We start from the raw sequence: 23035 nt of genomic DNA, 5'->3' as shown, positions 1-23035 counted from the left end.
CTCTCCTCCTTGAAAATTAAAGCGTTTACTATTGTTACTAATGGTAATGGAATTTTAGAGAAAATAAATGTAATTTCAAGCTACATGCTCCTTTAATGTTCTAACATTTACCACATTTCAGTAGATAACTTTTTACTGCTACAACGAGAAATAGAAAGCATTGACGGGGGTGCAATTTTTGAAAAAATCTTCTTGTACAAAAGGGACAAAATGCTAGAAAAATCTAATTACCCCCTCCTCATCGCATAGTAGAAATAAAGATTTTGGTTGTAGTTATTTATTTGGACAGTGAACACAATCAATCACAAAATTCTTCAAGATACACACAAGGTTCCCTGTGACCCCACCTCACCTCAACAAATTTATAACATACTTTAAGGAAATATTCCTTTCAGTGAAGTCTGGAACACATTTGCTAGTAAATTTAAGTAACATACTAAGAGTATAACTATAATAAGCAATACTTGGAGTTATTTAAATATAGAAATACCGCCTGATGTACAGGTGTTTAAGTTGTTGCATCACAGATACTAAATCATTGCCAGTTATTACTGCTGCTTTGTGGAATTTTTTTTCATGCTCTTTCAGTTTTGTAACTGCTGAACCCCAGATTAGGACTTGTGTATAACCTGTCAAGTTTCTCTGCATTTTTTTTTCTACCAAAATGCACACAATATTTACAGTATGCTCCATCAAATTCAAAGACAAAGGTTTTTTTTTTTGTGCTTTGTTTTGTTTATTTTTATTATACACATTTTTTTAAACCGTGCACACCATTTTAAAGCTATTTGTCCTCATATAACATCTGCTGGCTAACTGGAACACTGCTGCAGCAGGGTGATCCTGGATTCATACTCTGATGCAGGGCTGGATTAAAGGACATGGGGGCCCTACATAAACCCATATTTTAGGGGCTATATGCATGCTATGGCGAATGGTGTTATTGGCATATTGGTTAATCCGACCCTGCGTTGGGGTCAGAGTGTGAGTGGAGTGGAACGAGCCAATTGTTTGTATATGGAGCGTGGGAGCGGAGTGGGGTAGTTGCTGGAGCTGAGCGAGGAGCGGACATTTCCAGCCCTCTCTTTCACGGAGAAGAACTGAGCATGGTTTTAGTTTTCTTAAGTACATGTTTGGCCATGGAGTTTGCACAAAAAATAATAAAAAAGAAAGTGACAAATACAGGTGCAGTCACTGTACAGTATTTTCCATCATGCCTGTGCATGGTAACCACTCATTTTCCAGTTTCAAACCAAAATTAGGCACTTTTATGTTTGCAGACTTGGAAAGCTTTTATATTCAATGCGATTGGTGTTGCACTTTATAATTCATTATGGAGGGAAAGATATATATTCTCCCGATTGTGGAGCTGCCATGTAAAAATGTGAGAAACGTCATCAGTGTACCCATCTGTCTGCGGTTGTTAGATAGCCTGTATTGTTTTTATACAGTTCTACAGTTATGCAATACAGCGCTGTGAATACAGTTTATATTTTCTGCACTCTTAAGGGTAGTTCATACACTACAGTGTGGCCCATTGAGATTCACTCATATGTGTTCGTGGGTTGCTTTGAGCTTCCTGTGAGATACTCAGATACAAACAAGTACAGTATAAAGCTAATTTGATATGAATCATATGCAAAATTTGAAATAGGTGAGTAGACCGTGCACAACATCGTAGGAACATGTTAATTGCAAGATGATGTTTCCTAACTTCTACTTTTATTGTCAATTTACGCATTTTTTCAGTACCAAGCAGTGATAGTGAGGATGCGTGTTCGAATTGAATTTGATAACTTATCTGAACACTTTGTGCCGGCTTTTTTTCTTTGCTGAAGCTGGACATGAGCTTGTTAAACTGTGTTTGCCTTTATTGCCTTGTACCATACGACAGAAATGACATGCAACTAATAATAATAAACAAATCTCACTGCTGTTAGTGATCATTTTAATTAACATTCAACCATCTGTGGGAACATGGGACACAAAATGATGCAATATGGATCACAGAGAAAATGTAATATCCACTGAGGTTAATGGATCAGTGATTCTGTTAGTTTACCAGAAAGTCCAACAGCTAGTATATACAAAAGCAGCAGAATTACATAGCAAAACAAAAACTGTTTTTTTTTTTTTTTTTTTTTTTTTTTTTTTCTAAACTTGTTCGTAGATTCGTTCTACAGACCAGTAGTAGCATTGCATTCAACAGAACAAAACAATGTGGTTTAACACTGTGGGCTTAAACCGTTCTTGCCGGCTGCAGACATCCACATTTGAATTCCCTTCAGCCTCCCGCAATTGTACACATTTACCTTTACCCGGCTTTTTTTCTAAAATTCCAACCCCCCCCCCCCAAAAAAAAGGAACATTTCTAAAATGTAAAGAGGCATGCTGTGCACATTTGAGACAGGCCAGGATTTTAAATTGGCCCTTAAACTGAAAAATGAAATTAAATTGAGCCTGACTCATTTTTGTCCTGCAGACTGATGCCGCTGACATAGTTGGACTAGGGACGGATATTTCCCAGGAGGTAGAAGGAGTGGGGCATTTGGTATTGTTTGTACATTAGCAGGAAGCTGCTTCCGTGAGAGACTCAGAGACCAGGTATTCTGTGTTCAAAAAAGAAATGCCTAGCTGTCATAAAAGAACAAAAAGAAATGCCTAGCTGTCATAAAATAACAAAATTAACCAAAAGCAAGCTTCTGTGTGACTCTCTTCCTGTGTGTGTGGGCCCGTACGCCCCCGATTGCAATTCTTATAAAATGTCCCAAACAAATGGCGACCTCGCGGGGCCCCAATTCTTCTGGGGGCCCTACGCTATAGCGTAATTTGCGTATAGGTTAATATGGCCCTGCCCTGATGGCTTTTTAATTTTTTTTTTTTTTTTTAAAGGGCAACACTCTTTCCCTGCACTACTCACTGAAGAATAAATACATAGATGAATTAATACATAAACACATTGCCATGAGATTTACGGTATTTTAAAATAATAATACAATATTGTACAGATAATCTCATATATGAGCATTTCATTTCTATCATTATAAACATATTTGTCAGTCTTCATGTTTTAATAGCTTCATAAAATCGATGGATTGTGCATGCGCAATAAATAACTAATATCAGTTCTGTTCATTTTTTGCCAGGGAAAGTTTGTCCTAAAATGCTTCTAAACAGTAAACTTTACATTTTTTATTTATCTATTTATTTTTAATTTTTAAAAATCATTCCAACACGCTTGACTACAAAGTAGACTCTAATTTTATAAATTATGCAAAACAATTTTTTCTAATCCACTAATACCTTAGCGACTATGTTTTTATTTTATTTTATTTTTTTAACTTTACTAGATTGCTGAATTTAAATGTCAGGTTCATGTATTAATAAAGCACTAGAAGATCAGCTTTTTTCACAGCTAGCCAATCGGAAGTGATACAGGTGGGACGTAAACACTTTTTAAAAAATTTGTGTGTAGGTGCCAGACTTCCGCAATTCAGTTTTCAGAAACTTGCATGGCTCTCTGGAATATACCCGGAGTGTTTTTCTAGCAGCAGAACGAACATGGGGAAAAATAAATACATGAAATGTCCCTCACACAAATCTTGCTGTCCCGGGTGTCGAGCAATATGAATTGCACACCCCTGAATGATGAGAGATATAAAATAAGTTTTGCCCAAAGGTAACTTTAAGTTCCGTGACTATTAGACCATTACAGACTAGAGGAAAAGATGTGAGAATTATTTCTTGCACGAGATCATTATATTTTTTTTTACAATCGATGCTACTTATACTAAGACCAGGAATGCATACTGAATACTCTGGAATGGTCCAAAGACATTGCTTGTGTGCATTGGAGGACATGGCAAAACAGATGCTTTTCCAGCTACAGTACAAGACATACATATATGAAGAGTCTAGTTGAAAACAGACTTTTAATGCATAGAAAAGGTAGGAGTGGAATAGCTGAATGCATAGGAGCTCATGCTGACTTGTTGTTACCAAAAGGTACAGTTGGCCAACTGCGTTTATTATTATTTTTCATTTTTAATCTCCTTGAAATTCCACGGGGAGCCAGCAGCTGCGATTCCAGCTGCCCATTTTGTTTCCTTTTGTGAGCAAACTGAAATCATTACATATCCCTCAGCTACTGGGATCAAGTGATGTAACTAATGTCAACATAACAACCATAACTGGACTAACAGAGCTCAGTATCAGAGAACTCTACTGTCCTGAGATTAAAGTGAAGTAATCTGTAGAGTATTTTGACGATCAAATAACAGCCAAAAAAAAGTACTTGTTTTTTATTAATACTCTTGCCTGTGTCATTGTGATCCACAAAAAATATCTTTATTCCATTAAATCAACTAAAGCAGAAAGAGACCCCCATCACACACACACACACACACACACAATATATAAACACTTACAGTTCCATAACTTGCTCTGAACAATAGGATCCCTCACATGTGATTTAACAAATGAGACTGACACATCAGCAGTGCACATCAAGGTTTGGCTCTTAACCTAGATTCTAATCAGGGACTTCTTGTTAGAGTACAGTACAGTTCAAATGTTTATATCTGTCTGATTTCATTTGTAATGTTTAAGGTATGAATGAACCACCAGTGGTGCAACAAGAATAATTGTAGCTTGTAATTTTATAACAGCACAGATCTCCCAGTACATGTTCTTCATTAAAAAAAAAAAAAAAAAAACATCAGGGGCTCAGTACTCAGCAAAGCCAGCGCGATGGATTTCATGGGTTTGGAATGCCATTGCTGTTTAGAAGTCATGGTTACAGACTTGAAGATTGTCAAAAGATGTAATTTCGTTGGTTGTCCAGTCATGCACAAAGATGCAGAAGAGTTGAAACAGTCCAAGGTTATTAACCCTTTGCTTGGGGGAAATAGGGTCCTATACGTAAAACTTAAAGGAATGTCCCGAGGATTTTTTTTCATTTATAATCATAAACATCCTCTAGGCAAAGTAGTGCTTTGAAAAATGAGAATGAACTTCTAACCCTCCCTTAAAAAGTTAAAAAAGGTTTCAGGAACTGCAGGCTAATTTAAAAAAAAAAAAAAAAAAAAAAACGTAGTTCTTCACAAAACATTCCACAAAACAGTCCTTAAAGATTTATGAATATGGTCCATGTTTTTAAAACAGAAAAGTAAACTAAGTATTATAAAAACCAATGAGAAGCAAGTGTACTCATTCTAAATGGGGAGGGGCAACAACTTTGAAGTCAAAACATCTGCAAGACATTTTCTATTTCAAAACAGACATGGAAATGAACAAAAACTACTTTTGTTTAAAACATGCAGAATGTTTCACTTTCATGCAGGTCTTTTCATCAGGAGCTGAGTGGTTGGAGAGAAAAAAAAGCTGTATGCCAGATGCCAGACAGTCGTTAGAAACACATAAATAATGCTGATGGCATACTCCAGACTATCAGAAAAAGAACACATGCTAGATACACTATTTGTGGCTGGATGGTCTTATGGTCTTGGAAGTTTGGGGAGAAATGTGTGCATCTGGATGTAGTAACTAGACGATTAAACTCAAGCAGCATGTCTTCCCTTTTATGTCTAGCAGAATGAATTATTAACAGGCGTTAATCTAAATAATCATGATTCATTTTCTTAGCTTTAGTACAATTTCCCTTCCCTTTTCTTTCAAACCAAAATTTGTTTTTATTTTATGTGATTGCAATCAAGAAAGCCACACCACTTGCTCTCTCTATATATGGAGAGCAGATAGAGCCAGCACCGTTGACAGGTCCCATTGTCACATGGTTTGAGGGGGAGGAGGAAGGCTGTTCAGTTCTAGACAGTTAGAATTCTCCAGGTAAAGGGAGATACAAAGAGAAAGCGATAATCACTGGAAAAACAGAACTCAGAACCGCTCTCAAGGAATGCAAGTATCAATAAAAGACAAGGAAAAGGCGGAAGAAATACTGTACAGAAAATTACATTTCAAGCTACTTGCTTTTGAATAAAGGGGTAATTTATTGAGGTCTCATTATAAATGAATTATGCACTTAAACCATTAGGATATTGTTAATAGGGTTAAAAGCCTTGTGGTTTCTTTGTATTTGCATCTTAAATTAAACATTAACAGGGAAGGCTGTGCTTCATTCCCAGCTAGTTTTGCCTTCCTACTCCATTTTATTACCAGAAAGTGCCTTCTTGACTGTGCAGCTTGTTTACATCCTTTTAAATGATGATTTAGCTGATACAGTTGATTGTGACTGAGGAAAAAGCCTGTTTTCATTTAAACACGTTGTCATGACTCAGAAACTTAAAAGGAAGAAAACAGGAAAGCTGCTATATTTGACTCCAGGTATAAGACACTATTTCACACATACCTGAAAGCACATCTCTCACACTTTAGTTTACACATCTATTACTGCAAAATAATAAACTGGTCATGCGTCAAATGTCTCCATGAGCAACATCTTACATGTGCTACAGATCTTTTAAACAATACAATTTTACATCATTTTTTTGAACAATGCAATTTTGTATTTGGTTTTAATTGCAGTTGCCTTTTGATTTTGTAGTAAAAGGGGAACATTTTATAACAATTTAGGAATTCAATGGTGATTCTAAATGAGCTTCTACGAGTATATTTTGTATTATTTTAAGATGTGACTGTTAAAGAAAAATACTAGGCTGTTTTTCTTGTTGGTAGCTAAGCCATTTAAACTATTTAACCTACAAGGTGTACACAGACAGACAGAATGAATATATATATATATATATATATATATATATATATATATATATATATATATATATATATATATATATATATATATATATCTGTAATGCATGTGTGTGTCTTTTCAGATGGGCAACACTATATGAATGTGTGAGGCTTCAGCTGAGTAATTGCTGTCTGCTGCTATGACAACCAGCGGCTGCAGTCATCTGCCTGAGGTCCTGCCAGACTGCATAGACTCAGCCCCTCCAGGAAAGGCTATCGTTGACTCTACCAGCCTTGTAAACGGACAGCCGCAGTATGTAATGCAAGTTTCAGCCAAGGACGGACAGCTGCTGTCAACAGTAGTCAGGACTCTCGCTACACAAAGGTATGAGGTTGGGGGGTGGAGGTGGGGGGTAGGCCGGTGAAGGGAGCGCTAAAAACTCTCTATTGAGATTGGAGACTCTGAGGCATGGTGTCTCTGTCTAGGCCTGATATGCAAGTTGGGGAAGGAAGATGGAAAGTGGTGTCATCCATTCACATAGAAATGCAGAAGGCAGGAACTAGATATCAGGAACAGAACTTTAACTTATTACATTTCAGTTGAACTTCTGTGGGTGAATTAGGAGAACATTTATTTCATGTCAGGACAAGGTGTAACATTTAGCCAACTCTTATATCTTGTCTTTTTTTTTTAATTGGTTGAATGAGTAATGGTAATTTCTACTTAAAATGGCGAGTTGCTATTATAATGATTATGATAATGATTATTATTAATAATAATAATAATAATAATAATAAGTATTGTATTAAACTCTCAGTGGTTAGTGTTTCTATAGTTTCCCCAGAACAAACTAAGTACAGTACAGTCTAAAGTGAAATCAGGCAAAACTTTGCAGGTAAGAACTTTAAAGAGCTATCAAAAATATTTGACTGAGATATATTCTGATGGTACAAACAGGGATAAAAATGGTAACTAGCTTAATAATGTAGGAAGCGAATGCATAAACATTGTAAAATATATCTATTGCAGCCATAGCAGTGCAGTGTGTGTGGCAAAAAAATCTATCGGCATACAATGTAGACATATATGGATAATTTTATATATAATTTTTTTTATAGTCCTAGAGGTGCAGGGTTGAAGTCTTGTGTAATTTACAGCAAGTTGCCATGATTATGTTTTGAGCTCCAGCTTACTGGGTAGAATTTATAAAAGCAATGACTAATTTGAGCTATTAAATTTATATGCATGAGGGAAGCCTTTGTAAAGGACAAGGTTGTTCTGTAGATCAAAGTATAAAGCCCCACCCCCCTCAGAAACTGCAGTGACAAAAGGCAGCTTTGGAAATCACAGCTGCCTGCAGCTGCACAGCACAGGGCTGTCACTGGGTTTCATTATAGGCTGCTTTGTTAGCTGTCAGGAGTTTTCACGGCACGCTGCCTATACAGGCTGCTGAAAGCTGTCATGATGGGTTACTTTCTGGTGATGTCAAAGTTCAGCTACAAGGACAGGGAAGAGAGAGAGTTAAATCAACTACTATATTTTGAATTAGAGGATCACTTTGACTCAATGGTTTGTCTCCTGACCTGCTCATAACAGTGAATTAAGGGACTGGATCTACTTGCCAGTAGTTTCACAGTAAGGTGACACTGCATTTCAAGTGACAACACTAATAATGAACCTACTGACCACTAATCACTTTTTTTAGCATTTTTAGGACAGTGATGTGATCCTGATCCCATTTTTAGCTTTCCTAGTATTCCTTTTTTCATTGCTTCAGTTAAAAAAAAAAAAAAATACGTAAGTACAGCACAGCCACAACACACACTTTTTAATGGAAGTTACCAAATAAAGAAAAAGGTTCAGGCATTTGGCTGTTGTGTGGAATTTTCAATGCTTTCAAAGTTTTACTTATTTTTTTGTTTCATAAAACACGTTTTGTTTCCCGCTAACAGGGAATTCCACCCGAAATCAGTCAATTTCTGCAAACATCCCCGCCAGACATCTCCTGTTTCCAACCAAACTCATTCCTGTGATTTGTATGTATGGATATTAGTAATATTTCCTCCCCTGGATGTATTTTGTTCAATTCAAATACTGCGCAAAGTTCAGGAGAACTCAAAGTTTAACCATGAAACTTCCCATGTGTTCATTGTAAACCACTTTATAGAATCACCGGTTAATTGAACGAATCACATACGTGAATCAAAAAATGCATTTCCTTTGCAGCAGTTCAGTCTATGCAAAACATGCTGCTTTTACAGAATGTTACTTTTTGACTCTGTATCCATTTGCTACACATTTTGTATTCACAAACTGAATACAAAAAAAAACACATTAATAATGACTTCCTGACAATGATGTCTGATCACTTGACCTTATAAGCTTGCTGTTTAGCATTTGATGGTTGGTTATAATCAGAGAATGTTGGGTGGAGGTTAACACTGATAATGTTAATCTGTTCATTTTTCTCCACAACTTCCTGCCTATTCAGCATTTTTTGGCTGTAAAACCAGTTTTGCATGTAGTGCAAAGATTATGTTTACAGCTGGTTATAGACCCTGATTAGCACTAATCTTGGGCTACCTTACCTAAAGTAATGCTCAGCAGTACAAGTCTAGTAATCAGAGTGTAAAACCAGCCGTTAGTCTTTGATGTCAGGAAAAGCAGAAACCGCTTCTGATATTCTGTCAGGGCATGAACTGTTTTCATCATCAGATATTAAGGTGGCAGGGCTCATGAAGCTGGGACATCTTTAACCAAAGAATTAAGAATTCTGGGACTAGACACAACATGAGCTAGAGCCTTAGCAAAGGTTTATGTCTCATCATATGCCATTAACCTTCAGTATTAAGGCCCAGCAAGTGCCCTATGTCCTTAGCAAAGTCAACTAGAGGTTTTATTGTCCCTGTTCAGCTTCTGTGATACAGGTATTAGGACCCTACCTGAGCCACCTACTGCTGTGCTGCAGTGGATAACCAAAAGAGAAAAATGATAAGGGACTGATAATGTTGTTATGTTTAAGTTAAAATTATACTGTTAGTTTAAGTGGGTTTGTTTTGCAATACACTCAAAATCAGTTTTTTTTTTTTTTTTGGTTCTTCTGGTAAACTATTAAACTGGTTGTTTTAAGCCAGTGTTCCAGTTCTTATGTCAATCCATCAAACCAGACACCTTTACAAAGGTCACAACATCCATACAGTACAATACAAATTACATTTCTAAACGGTGTGATTCAGTGGCATTTCAAATGTCTGTAGGAATCAAGTTCCACAATCTAGCTGCCTAGAAACAAATTATTTTGGACAGTCAGTTTGGTTCAGCAATTATGAACCCTCTATTAAAAAATTATGTAGAGTCTTGTAACCAACAAACAAAGCTTTCCTGAAGCGTGGGACATTTAGCTACTTTAGGAGAGACTGCGGCTTGAATAAAGACATCTATTATGGTTTGTAGCCTGGACAGGGTTTTTTTTTTTTTGTTTTGTTTTGTTTTTTTTTTTTTTTTTTTTTAATATTTCTGAATATTCTGAATTCAAGTGCATCAGAATAATCGTGGTTTGCAACTTTGCAATTTAAGGCCAGCACTTTCACTTCATTGTATTATCAAGGATGGCAATTCTTCAGAAGCTGAGCAAGTACCAACATTTATATATTTTATATATATATATATATATATATATATATATATATATATATATATATATATATATATATATATATATTTTCAGTTCTACCAGTGGTTCGATATAGAATAATAAGGAAATAGTAGGCTACAAGAACAGGACTGGGGTATTAATTAAATAGATATCTGTATTAAGAATGAAAATACTCAAGGAGTAGTATTACTAAAAAGAACAGCTTCTGTTCATCCAGCAATTGATTGTAATAAGTTCATAATTTCCAATTTAAGGATTGATAAAAGCTGTCAACTTTTATATGCTTTCATGTTGTTTCATAGAGTTTCATAGCTAATGAAATCTGTGATGGAAATAATACTTCAAACAACTATGCATTGGAATTACAGTGAATTAATATAAATACTGAATGCAGTGTAAAAGAGGTGCAGGTGATGTGCAGTCTGCTGATATAGACGCAAAAAAAAAAAGTTGTGGGGTTTTCATAATATTTTTAGATTTTATATTTGCATGAGTAGAATCAAATATGTATGACATTAATGACATGTTCTGGCATGTGTATGTGTAATAGCAATGTAATACATTTGTATGTGCGCAACCTTGCAGCTCACATATTCTACATTTTCTGTGTTCCTATATGACTGGGTGTTTGTGGCGATTATAACTTGTGAATTGATTAATTTGCTTTTCATTCTTGGATACTTGAATAAACCTAGACATATTTGTTTTTTACTTTGTTCTCTTCTGTGGCTCTATGGTTGCCATAGTGATGGTTTCTTTTTCAGCTAAGTTCCATTTCATACACTACTGAAGTTAAAAGCAGTAGTGTATCATGACAGAATCCACTTCAACTGAGCAATCTGATTGGAAGATTGTGATGGTGTCATTTAGAATCAACCACATAACAGGATGATGTTTTAGAAAGACTGAAAGAAAGTAAGCCTGCACCAGGTACTGGATTTTGATTTGCTGTGTTTGTCTGTGGTGTCTCAGCCCCTTCAATGACAGGCCTATGTGCCGGATCTGCCACGAAGGCAGCAGCCAAGAAGACCTACTGTCCCCCTGCGAGTGTACAGGAACACTGGGGAGCATCCACAGGAGCTGCCTGGAGCACTGGCTCTCCGCCTCCAACACCAGCTTCTGCGAGCTCTGCCACTTCAAGTTTGCAGTGGAGCGCAAACCCAGACCCTTGATAGAGGTGAGCAAAAGGGCTGCCAGTTCTGTCTTTTGCAGATGGTATTTTATGTACTTCCATACAGACGGAGAGGGGAAAATATTCAACACTTATTTTATTAGCTATATAAACATTATTATTGGTCCCTCTTTTGTATTGTGTTGCAAATCTTTAGGTTTTTCTGTTAATCCAAGTTATGTTAATATTACAAATACCATGCTAAAGAAAAACAGCTACATCGTGGTGCCTTCCTGGTGGGTCACATGATCTCATTGCAGCTAAACCATTGGTGTGAGTTTGAGCTACAGCACATGCAAAGTGCTGAGGTAAAAGGAAGCAGCATCAGTTCCCTGCAGTCTTTGAAATACCCAATCTGCTATATAAATTATAAGCAAAAAAAAAAAAAAGGGCTCCTTTAAACCAGCCTTCCCTAAAAATAATCAATAACCCTTTCTACAGGTTTACAACTAAAGATTTCACATATATTAAATATGTTTGTAATGGACTGATTACACCGTAGACTATAAGACTTTTGCACTGCAATAAGGACTTCCTGTTAACATTTTATTATTTTGCTTTTATGTATCTGCCAGCTTAACTGTAAACTAATTGGTAAAATATAAATAAGAATGTACTTACCAGTGGGGGAACTGGAATCCAGAGTCCAGCGGGAGGAGGAGTTGAGTAGGTTCCTCAAAGAAAAAAAAAAGATGGAGATGTATATCCAATTGAACTGTATGGATATGAAAACAGGGTAATTACAGATTTAAAAATGAAATTACTTTGAGCTGACACAGCCCCTGATGTTGTTACAGCCCTCTTTGACATCGGTTGAATAATTAGGAATTTGTGATGAGAAGTGACATTAAGATCACAACATGCCAGAGGCAGGAATGGAGCTGGGATAGGGAGCGCTTTACTGGCAGTAGAGATCCTCATTGCCCAAATGGAATGTGGCATCTGTTTCAGGAGCTCATCATAATTGGGCAAGTTTAAAAGTAACAGCTTGCCTGCTTGGACAGAGTGAACTTGCCCAGAAAGTGACTGGCTGGTGTTTGATTGGGATGTTGTGAAATTAACCTTTTTTTTTTTTTTTTTTTTTTTCAAATATTTGTTTTGAGCCTGCAAGCACTTATTTTCCTTTAACAGAAGCAAACAGACTAAGAAACCTTGTCTGCAGTTATGCTTTTTTCTATCAATTTCATAACTTTTTGTATCATTCAACACACACACATTATATATATATATATATATATATATATATATATATATATATATATATATTAAAAAATTCTCTGGAACTTGAGGACCAATTGCTCCTTTAATGCGGCTAACGTCACTTCCAAGTACTGCTCCTTAGAGTAGCTATCCAGCATTCTTTCCTCACTGGGACGACAGTGAAGACGTGTCTTGGTCCGCTGCCAAAGCTTCTTGCATCAAGTGTGACTTTCACGTTCAGCATATGTAGCTTTTTCAATTCAGTGAGAGCAGCGTGTAGATTTTCCCAGCCCTGCAGCGGTCTATCACCACCGTCACAGATAAGTGCAGATCCAGAGCCTAGCTTGTTCTGTATGTCTGTTGGAGACCTAGGAACATGACTTTTTTTTTTTTTTTTTTTTTTTTTTGAGGACAGAGGGTGGATGCAGAAAACTGCAGCAGCAGTTGATGTTCTTGCTAAAGCGACTTGTGATCTGTATTGAAGATGAGCATCTTGAACTACATTCATTGAGTGTTGCAGCAAGGAGTACCACATCCTGATGTCTAGAGATGAGATGCCGAACATCCCATGTTCACGTTAATGCAGGATCGATCAGTGGTTTACTACTGTCATGTCTGCTTGAAATGGAAAAGGTGAACTCGCATTCAGAGATTTGGGTTTCATAACTCCAGTCATTCTCCTAATAGTGGAACTCCTGAACTCATAATCAAGACAGATTTCCAGTCTCGTACCACGTCTCTCACCATGTATTAATGTTGTAGTATTTGAGAGGATGAGTGGACATACTAGATGGGAATTAGCATTAGCCTTGACTGTGTAAATGGCTGCCATGATCCGAGTATGGAGGAAAGCTGGAGCGCTGAAGGAGGCTTTCTTGCTTCTGAAAGATATATATTTTACAGGTCAGGTGAGAGAGAGAGAATTTGTGATATGAATGTTCTGTCTTGGAATAATGCAAATTGCGAAATTGAAGTGTCCGAGGAACTGCCCACCAGGGTGAAAAGATCAATGATTAGGCGCTTCCCGATATTTTGTGAGTTATTTTTGAATTAGAGACTTGGAGAGTCTGGGTTTAGAGGAAGCAGATGGAAGGTTTTGCATATAAATCAGATGGAGAGAGACAGGGCAAGTCTGTGACTGCAGGGCAGTGCAGAGCATATGAGCATTTGTTGCTGCGGGATGGAGTGAATCTGTGTCTGACCACTGGGAGTATGTAGTCTTCTATTACTTGCCCTCGAATCAATGGTAAGAGTGCGTCATGGAGGGTGGCGGCTGCTGATTGGAGCCTGAAGTAGATGCAATAACTCTATTGGACTGTAGAATGGATAGAGGAGGGTGGGACCCAGACTGCCTAGGCTGGGGCAAGCAAGGAGCCACTGAAAGAGAAAATGTAATGAAGGAGGAATTGCAAAGGTGCTGGAGCATTGACTATGCCATTTAATCAAGGATTATTGCTGACAAGGCGTTGCTGGAGCTGCTAAGCGAGCAGGGGAGCAAATGAAATTCAGCTTTGCTGGGGTAAAATCAAAATGTGAAAGTATGTTTAGCTCAGGAAAACTGGCAGTGTACAGGATGGGAAAGTTCACCAAAATAGCGTTATGAAGCCTGTTCCAAAAAAAATTAAACTCGACAAACAATAACTCAGCCATTTGTTACAAGCAGCTTTTCAGAAAAGGAGATGAACTTGGAAAATAGCTTTGTGAATCAAGCCATCAATGTTGCATAAATGAGAAGTTGAAACCATGGTGGCTGGATTTGATTTCTGACTACAGGCGTTATCTGTGGCCATTGAGAAGGCAGATGCCCAGTTGCAGATCGGAAGGTTAGCTGGGGAGACCGGAAGTGCTGAACCGGAGACGTCGGCCATATTTGGAGTGGCGAATGTCAACGAAGTAACGCAGAAGCAACCGGGTTGTCCATATTGTAGAACTGTATCAATTAAGCAATTGAAACGCGATGGGGTGAATGAAGGAGTTCATGTGATGTCGTAGAAAGTGTTATGAAGCATAGGGATGAGTTCGGGTACGTCTCCTGGTTGCAGCGCTGCTGCTGTGGAGAGAACTGCCGCTTGTCGTATGGTTGTGTGAGCGAATTTGCTGAATTACGCTTAGGAGAAGAGGCAACGTGGAAGCTGATATAAAGGTACATTTGTTATAGCAACGCCATACGCTCGCTTCCAGCTGGGAAGTCGATTTTTTTTTTTTTTTTTGAAGTTTGACGAGTGGTTGATCGTTATAAAATAACTGCTCCGGAGGCTGCGCTTGCAGCCAGGGGTGTTTTGATATCCGTAGTGCTGGGGAACAGGTCTGGGTGCTGGGTAGAGGACTGTATTAAGTTGGTCCATCGGAGAAATAAAGATATTTTGAGGCGAATCTGACGTAGAGGTTGCTGCAGCGTATGAATACCAACCAAAACAAAAGACAAGAGCGAGATATAGTGCACAATTTAAATAGGAAGAGATAGAGATTGACAGATGGTACAGCCAGAGCGGATCCCCGGCGCTGCGCAACCCCGCCCAGAAACCGGCGAGAGCACAATGCCAGTTATTAGGAGCAGCTGGGACAGCTGCTGAATCAACCCCGCCCGAAGAGGATATACCGAAAATACGACCGCTTCCTTTCCCCCAGCTGAATATGATCAGAAGGGACATGACGGCGTGGTCTTGGGATAACTGACTGAGAAAGAGAGAGGAAAGCAGGTGCCTTTTACGGTGTCCCCTGAACTACGCCATAAGTCTACATTTAAATAATATTTTCTTTTCGCAGCCTGTTATTATTATTTGACCATCTAATCTCTTTGCTTTTGAAATTGTGGATTTATTACGGTTTCTTTGTGCTGATTGTCTTATGCTAATTACAAGTTCATTTATGTCAGTGTTACCTCCTTGGTCAGAGCTTTAGATTGTCATTTTTGCCACTTTACTGTTGACACTGTGTGTTACTGATGTGCTGTCTATATTTGCCAGTGTGCTTGCTGCTGGTATAAAAAGCCATCTGTCTGCTCATGTACTCCTCAGCAGTCTAAGGGCTTAGCAACATTTCTGCAGAAGCCTGCCCTGCAGTACCTATTTTAAACTTGCATCTTGGCTTATTTTTGTTTGGCCAGGGGAGAAGCCATGATACCCAGCCAAAGCTAGCTAAGTTAACCAGTAAGATATCTGAATGTTGCATAATTACTGAATTAGCACAAAGGCAACGTTTCATGGCAATTGGCTATTAAATTGACCTTTTTGGGGGAATGTATTCTGATAAACCAACGGATTCAATTGTGAATTCAAGTGCTTTTATTAGACGCCATGAAAAGATATGGAGGACAACAAAATACTATGGGCAATACAGCCTTATATGATTCATTTGAAAGGGTTATATATGAATTCATGCATTGTAATGAGATCTTGACACAGTGTTCATGGCGTGGAATTATTTTCTCAGATGGCAAGAAAGAACATAATCCGAGGGTTTTTCAAGTATTAATCTGCTCAAAATATGTCATGCGAGAAAATAATAATTGTAAAAGCCCAGTGTTGCGTGGTTGAGCATGAGCCATTTGTTTTTGTGCACAATAAGAAATGAAAACAAAAGCCTGTTTTTGGAACTGATTTTCTGTACAGTGCTGTGTTATGCCTCACATGTGGAGATGCAGCATCAAGGAAGAATGGTTAATATGATAGCACTGGATTGATTTCCCTGCTGTGACTGAAAGACAATGGGTTTGTGCAGGACCCCCGATGATAATAAAGGTGCATGAAAAAATGATTATGAAAATGGTAAAATATTCTCCAGCAATTCACTATTAGCATCAATATATTTAGTTTTGTTACATTTGTAATCCAGCCCTTATGTTAACATTACATGATAAGTTAAACCTGGTGTAAGCTTCAGTATTTTGTTGAAGACAGCTTATTACAGAAATAATCTTCCATTTGGCATAGCAGAGCCTCAAGTTAAAATGAAGTGTTAATCATTAGTGACAGTATTTGCTGATACAGGACACAGGTTTTTTTTTTTTTTTTTCCATTGAAGAAATTGACTCAAGTGACACTGACACTACTCCTCTTTTAGAAAACCCCAAGCAGGTTCTATTTCATCCTCCTAAGAAAGTGAACTTTACGGTATATTTCATAACACTTTAACATTTGAAAAAGACTTTGATAAATATTTGTAAGAAATATTTGATATTCACACAACAGCAGTTGGCTTCTTTAACCACAGTCTAGATAAGTTTCATGAATATAAAACTAAGACAGATAATATGAATATATAACTAGTTGTAAGATGGGCAAATTGTACCGCAATCTGTTTTTCCACATGGTGCAAAGCTGGATTCCAGTCATCCCCCATGCTGGAAAGGGCCCCGGCTGCAGCCAGGATGAACAGGTGTTTGCGGCTGCTGCCATCACTGCCTCTTGGGTGCCTATGGTTTCTGATGCCTTTCTCACACAGAACATTTTGCCTCATTGATAAATAAAGTACTTTTTTCATAAGCCTCATGGATCATTTCAGTCACAGGTTCCAGTCAGGTGCAGGAGTTGATTATCCCACTTTGGAATTTTGAAATGTGCTTTGAATGGTGAAAGAAAAGAAAGGGTTTTCATTGATTTAGCAGGAGTACTAAATTACTGTAACAAAACAATCAAATGATCCTTTAAAAAAAGGAGAGAAACACTCTTCTGTTATAGGAATTAAATAAAAGCATGTTCATTTTTGTGCATTCGTTTCAGGTAATGTTTTCTTCATGTGTCCCAGCACAATGATTTTTAATGTCATTATTGTTTTCTGCAGCAATCATTAACTATACAATTGACCTTATCTTTCATTTAGACCTGCTTCTGCCTTAAAAGTACATACATACACACATCTTCCAAACATCAATTATAAGATGACAGGATCTTAATTGAATAACATATTGATTGACTTTTTAATGGTCTTACTTCAGGCGTTATGTAAGGTTCATATCTCATATTTAACAAAAGTACAGAGTTTTCTGGATTTTATAGGGCAGAAGGAATATGTTAAAAGGACAGCACTGTAATTGGTTTTTGCAGTATCGGGTCATTACATATTTATCTGCATAATGGGAACGTAAAACTAAAACTAGAAGCAAATCAAAACTGTATTTTTCTGTGTATTGATATACAACTTGTTAATTTCAAATACAAAGCATCAGACTCACAGGTTTGTTAGTCTGTTGAACAAGGTCAGCAGTGTAGAGTCCAGACAATTCTACACAGCAAGGGCATACATATGTTCTAATTGTATATGAAATTAAATAAAATGAATGGCAACAAATTAGCAAATAAAACAGACCACACAAATCCCTGCATTCTAAAATATTGCAAATGTTACCATAATTGTGGGTCATTGTGTCAGTAGAGAGACTTATAAACAGTATTTTTTTTTCACGTTGATAAATAAGGTACAGTGGGGTCCGTAGGTATTGAAACCATCTAATACAGGTGAGTACCGAGCAATAAAAGTTCATTTTAATAGAAAAGGTTGTTGGTACATCGCCCAGACCTGCTCCAGCTCAGACTTAATGCTGTTTTTGCATTAGCCATGAAAAAGTTAAATGACTAAAAGATTATATATGGTCATCTGCCTTTTTATTCAGCTTCATATAGCCATTATATGCAGATCCATTATGGGGGACAAAGATCATTAACGAGCAAGTTGTGAGTCTTCAGCTAGCACTAACAGGTTCATGTTATTGAAGCTCATCTATGTAAAATGAATAAAGCTGAAATTCTTGGAAATTATTTTATAACAGTGAGCATGCCATATATTACAGTATGTGTATCAGAGTATGGTAACATTAAATTCTTCATTATAGTGGAATATAAATAGATAAGAAGAAACCATGTATTTCTCCTATCTCAGTACAGGAGCCGTGCAGAAAGATTATCACTTGTTTGTATTTTTCAGTGGTTAAAAAATCCAGGCCCTCCTCATGAGAAGCGGACGCTGTTTGGAGACATGGTGTGCTTTCTCTTCATAACTCCCCTGGCTACAATCTCTGGCTGGCTGTGTTTGCGTGGAGCTGTGGACCATCTGCACTTTAGCAGCAGGCTGGAGGCTGTTGGACTAATAGCACTGACCGTTGCACTCTTTACTATTTACCTCTTTTGGACATTAGTGAGTGCTCTATTAATGAACTTAAATAGACAGCAGTCAGGCAGGCATATGTTGCTGCTAGAACATACATCACAGCGATATACTGATAAAGGAAATAGCCAAAAACACTTGTCTGTTTGTTTGAACTTATATCTGAAAGCTGTATATTAAAAGAACGGATTTGACAATATCCTGAATTCACTGTGTGAAATTCTAAATGACATTAGAAATATATACACCACAATGACATTTCCTTTTTAAACCCACTCGAATCAGTTTTGTATCAGGAATTTCCCAGTATATCTTTGTTGTTCATAACCGAGTTAAAATCTATAGAGTGACAGCAAAAAGAATGTAATAGTCACTTACAGGGTTTTACAGGACAGCAAGGCACATACTTCTTAACCAGTGCCTGTAATGGTTATAGAGAGTACAGCTACGGCCAAAAGTTCTGCATTGCGTAGAATTTTAGGGTTGAGAAATTACTAAAAAAAAAAAAAAAAAAAAAAAAAAAAACTTTAAAAAAAAAAATCTAAACATAATTTTGATCTTTATTTAACATCATGTAGACAAAGAAACAACTAAATGATATTGCAAGTGTCTACCGGCAGCCATAATAGTCAAACAGTATTTCATGTTAGATTTCAAAATGTCACATTTTAAAAAGGTTTTCAGTTTTCTGTAAGTATATGGAAAACTATAAAGCGGTATATAATTCAATATGTTAACATAACTTTATGAAGTGAAATTAGTTAATTCTGTAGGATGCTGCAAACTGTTGGCCATACCTGTAAGTTATTTGAACAAGTGACTATACTATTTTCCCTCAGCAATGCTTTCTCATGGGGGGAAATATATAACTCCTCAGTAGGGACGGACACAAGTTATTTAAAAAAAAAGAAAAAAAAGTTTGCATAACCAATTTTTTTTTTTTAAATCTCTTTCTCTCCAGGTTTCTTTCAGATATCACTGTAGACTGTATAATGAATGGCGTCGGACCAATCAGAGAGTCTTACTCCTCATCCCAAAGTCGTCTAGCATACCGTCTATGCAGCGCGCGCTGCTAGGACTGCCTCCAATCAAAAGGGATTCCAAGGAGACAATTGTTTGACTTCAAGCTTGCCAGACATTAGAAGCTGTGAACACTTACAGGAGCAGAACTAATTCCATCCAAAGACTCATGGCTTGTGAATTTTTTTTTTTAGCACAAACTTTATTAATAGCTGAAGTTTTATACTGCACAAAAGTTAACAGGGCAAACAGGATTTCTCCAAGGCTAGCTTCCAGAAAGATATGACTATTCCTGCAACTTTTACAGATCATAAAGTGAAATTTGTTGCTCAAATATTTTACTGTATATTCTCAGCAATTTTTCTGAGCAAAATGGCTGGGGCATCCTACCAGGATTTCTACCATAGAGGACACCAGCAATGCAGCGGCATTCTAAAATGCTGTCTGTAAGAGTCCTGTCCTGCCTCTAAATGCCTTGAATACCATGTGACTTTTTTGGTGGGAAGTAGCTAAGCACAGTAATTTTAAACTACAAGAAAAGGGGCATTTGTCAGGTGTTTGCTAGTATGAGCTTAATACAGCAGGCTTTTTCTTTTTTTAAAAAAATATAATTCTTAACTTGTGTAGTGTAAAGACTTTATACGGCTGTGCTTTTATTTATCTTTTTAAAGATGCATTTAAATGAAATCCATTTTTAAGTTTTGTGATTGTGTATGTTTTAAAAGCATAAAGGTTCAAACAAAAACCAAATGGAGTATCATAGGTGTAAATGCGAACAATGCATTAAGGTTGGGAGTTTGTTTCTAAATATCCATATGTTGAAACCTAGCTAACTAGTGCAGTAAAACATTGTGCACTCCAGTGTGAAATGAGATAGTGTGATTATTTTGCTTGTTGATTTTGTTCTTGCTTGACAATGTAATGCATTTGAGACCTGAGTAACCTTGTGTCAAGACATGTTATTTTAGGCCTTATTCCCGTTTGATGTCAAACATGCCACAACACATCTTTAGCGTTAGTACCCAGGTGACTAGAAGGACACTTTCGTTTTGTTAAAGCACCTGCAAAACAATGACCCACTGAGGAGTCTAAACCCACATTTGTAAAAAGAAAAATAAGTATTTCTTTATAATTAGCCGCTCCAAAGCAGCTTCCAATTACATTTTGTTAGTCACCTTATCCTATGGTGGTTGCAGTCACCCTGAGTGGTTTGCAAAGCAGTTACTCAATGTTTTAAGGTGCTGCGATTCCAGGAGCTGCTCTGTTTACTAGCCGTAGATGTGGAGCAGGCTAGGTCAGCAGCAAGTGTCTTTCACCAGCCTCATCTAGTGTACAACTGTATATCGCTAGCACTGAAGAACAGCTGAACTTGGACTAATAAAATGCAAAAAATTAAAAAGCACAGTATTTGAATTGCATAACAAAAAATTGTAGTTCTCTCTTACAAATTAAGAGCGAGTAAATTGAAAACCAGTAGAATAAATGTCAGTAACAACATACTGGGTGCGTATTCTCTCTTTACATCATTGGTTAAATCCTGCTCTTCACATTGTATTATTTCTTAAAGTTAAACTTTGTCCAGTGGCTTAGACAAGCCTCACATGAAGTCTCTGTATTTAATCTTAATACCATCAAATGCTGTGAGTGTTTAATTTTAAAAACAGTGTCAGTATACATATATGATATAGATTTCAAATAAAGTATCCCATTTCTTCTTATCCAAATAGTCCAGAATTAAAGCAGTAGTCTGTGCAAATTTTATACGAGTCATACCTTTCTAAAATCAAAAACATTTGGCCCAACATCACTCCAAACTTTTACCTCTGCATTTGCAAACTGAAGCATCTTCCTAGGAAGTGCCATGTTTCAACAACCAGTAAATTCAATTTCAGCACAATGTGATTAACCAAACAGCCACAACAGTGTGACATTTCCTGTTTTTATATTCTGAGGACTGTTGATGCTGGCAGGTTAAACAGATACTTTACCACAGAAAGTTAAGATGCTTGTACTGTTCCTTAAAAATGTTATTATCCTTGAAGTCTTAACAATCAATGACACCACTGTTGTTGTTGTGTTTTTAAAGCATTACATTGTATCAAAGGGATGTTTGCACTTCCTGTACAAGTCAAAATAATATATTCAGCACAAAGGGTGTTAAAGGATGATACTAAGAAAAGGGTAAGAAACTGATTTTATAACTTTGCTTGCCACCGCTTTAACCTGTAAATTTGTAAAGGTGACAGAGCCTTATTTTGAATACTTGCGGTGAGGGGACCAAAGAAATAACTACAGTATGTGCCTCCATTGTAAACTAGGTACAGATGGTTTAGTGTGAACTCTCCAGGTAAAAATTCCAGAATTCATGTTTTTCCTCCATAGAAATAATTCATAGTTTAAAATGAGTTGGCAGTTACTTTAAAGTATTACCCAACTCAATTACAAAATGAAAGGATTAGTTAAGTGTTTACTTAACATGATATGTTATTAGGCATATATACTGGCATATGTCCAATGTTACATATGGAAACACGCACATTGACTTCTGAAGCTTTTTCAGTTAGCCGATAAACATTAGTGTTTTCATGTACATTCCTTTGGGGAAAAATACTGTAGGTTCTATCAATAATAAAGCAAAATGTCACCTGTTATAAATCTTTACACTGTAGATTTCTCAGTTACAGTACCAATAAGGTATTAATGTGAGGAAGGCAGATTCAAACTGCAAATACAGGCAGTAATTGATGTTTAACATTGTCCCTTTTCTACTTCACAAGTAACTTGTCTGTTGTATCCACCCCATCCCGGTGCGTGTTGTTGCACTGTACCTCTTGAAACACAGAGATGGTTTACCCGTCTATAACGAGTGCAGTTTTCATGACAGTTTGTAAATACATGTGTAGTGCAAACTTTGAATTAATTTGAATATAATAAAGCACTGACCTCTTGTCTGGTTTTGTGTCTTGACTCCCCTTACTAGTCATGATCTGGGGATTTAAATGAGGCCAAATAATTTAACCAAGACAGTCTTGAGACTTCAGAATGTTTACTAAAAGTACTTTTGGGTATCAGTTAAATGTTATAAATATTTTGTCAATGGTTTTTATATAAAAAAGCCTATTGCATCCAAGAACTCATATTCACTAGTCATCTAGTTGAATTTGCTGTGAAACACACAGGG

The 23035-nt window shown here is 37.0% G+C and overlaps 1 protein-coding gene across 1 annotated transcript in view; it reads left to right on the top strand.

Moving 5' to 3' along the window:
* Positions 1 to 22852, top strand: part of LOC121315580 (E3 ubiquitin-protein ligase MARCHF3) — a 37171-nt gene extending 14319 nt beyond the window's left edge. The window contains exons 2-5 of the mRNA XM_041249798.1: positions 6849 to 7090; positions 11334 to 11538; positions 18655 to 18864; positions 19796 to 22852. Coding sequence (XP_041105732.1) covers positions 6906 to 7090; positions 11334 to 11538; positions 18655 to 18864; positions 19796 to 19954 — 759 coding nt within the window. The 5' untranslated portion in view covers positions 6849 to 6905 and the 3' untranslated portion in view covers positions 19955 to 22852. The remainder of the gene's footprint in view (positions 1 to 6848; positions 7091 to 11333; positions 11539 to 18654; positions 18865 to 19795) is intronic.
* The last annotated feature ends 183 nt before the right edge of the window (positions 22853 to 23035 follow it).

This window comes from Polyodon spathula, chromosome 1 (genome assembly GCF_017654505.1).
Source record: "Polyodon spathula isolate WHYD16114869_AA chromosome 1, ASM1765450v1, whole genome shotgun sequence".
NCBI classification, from domain to species: Eukaryota; Metazoa; Chordata; class Actinopteri; order Acipenseriformes; family Polyodontidae; genus Polyodon; species Polyodon spathula.
Note: the sequence above shows the minus strand (reverse complement) of the source record. Positions and strands in the feature narration are given on the sequence as shown.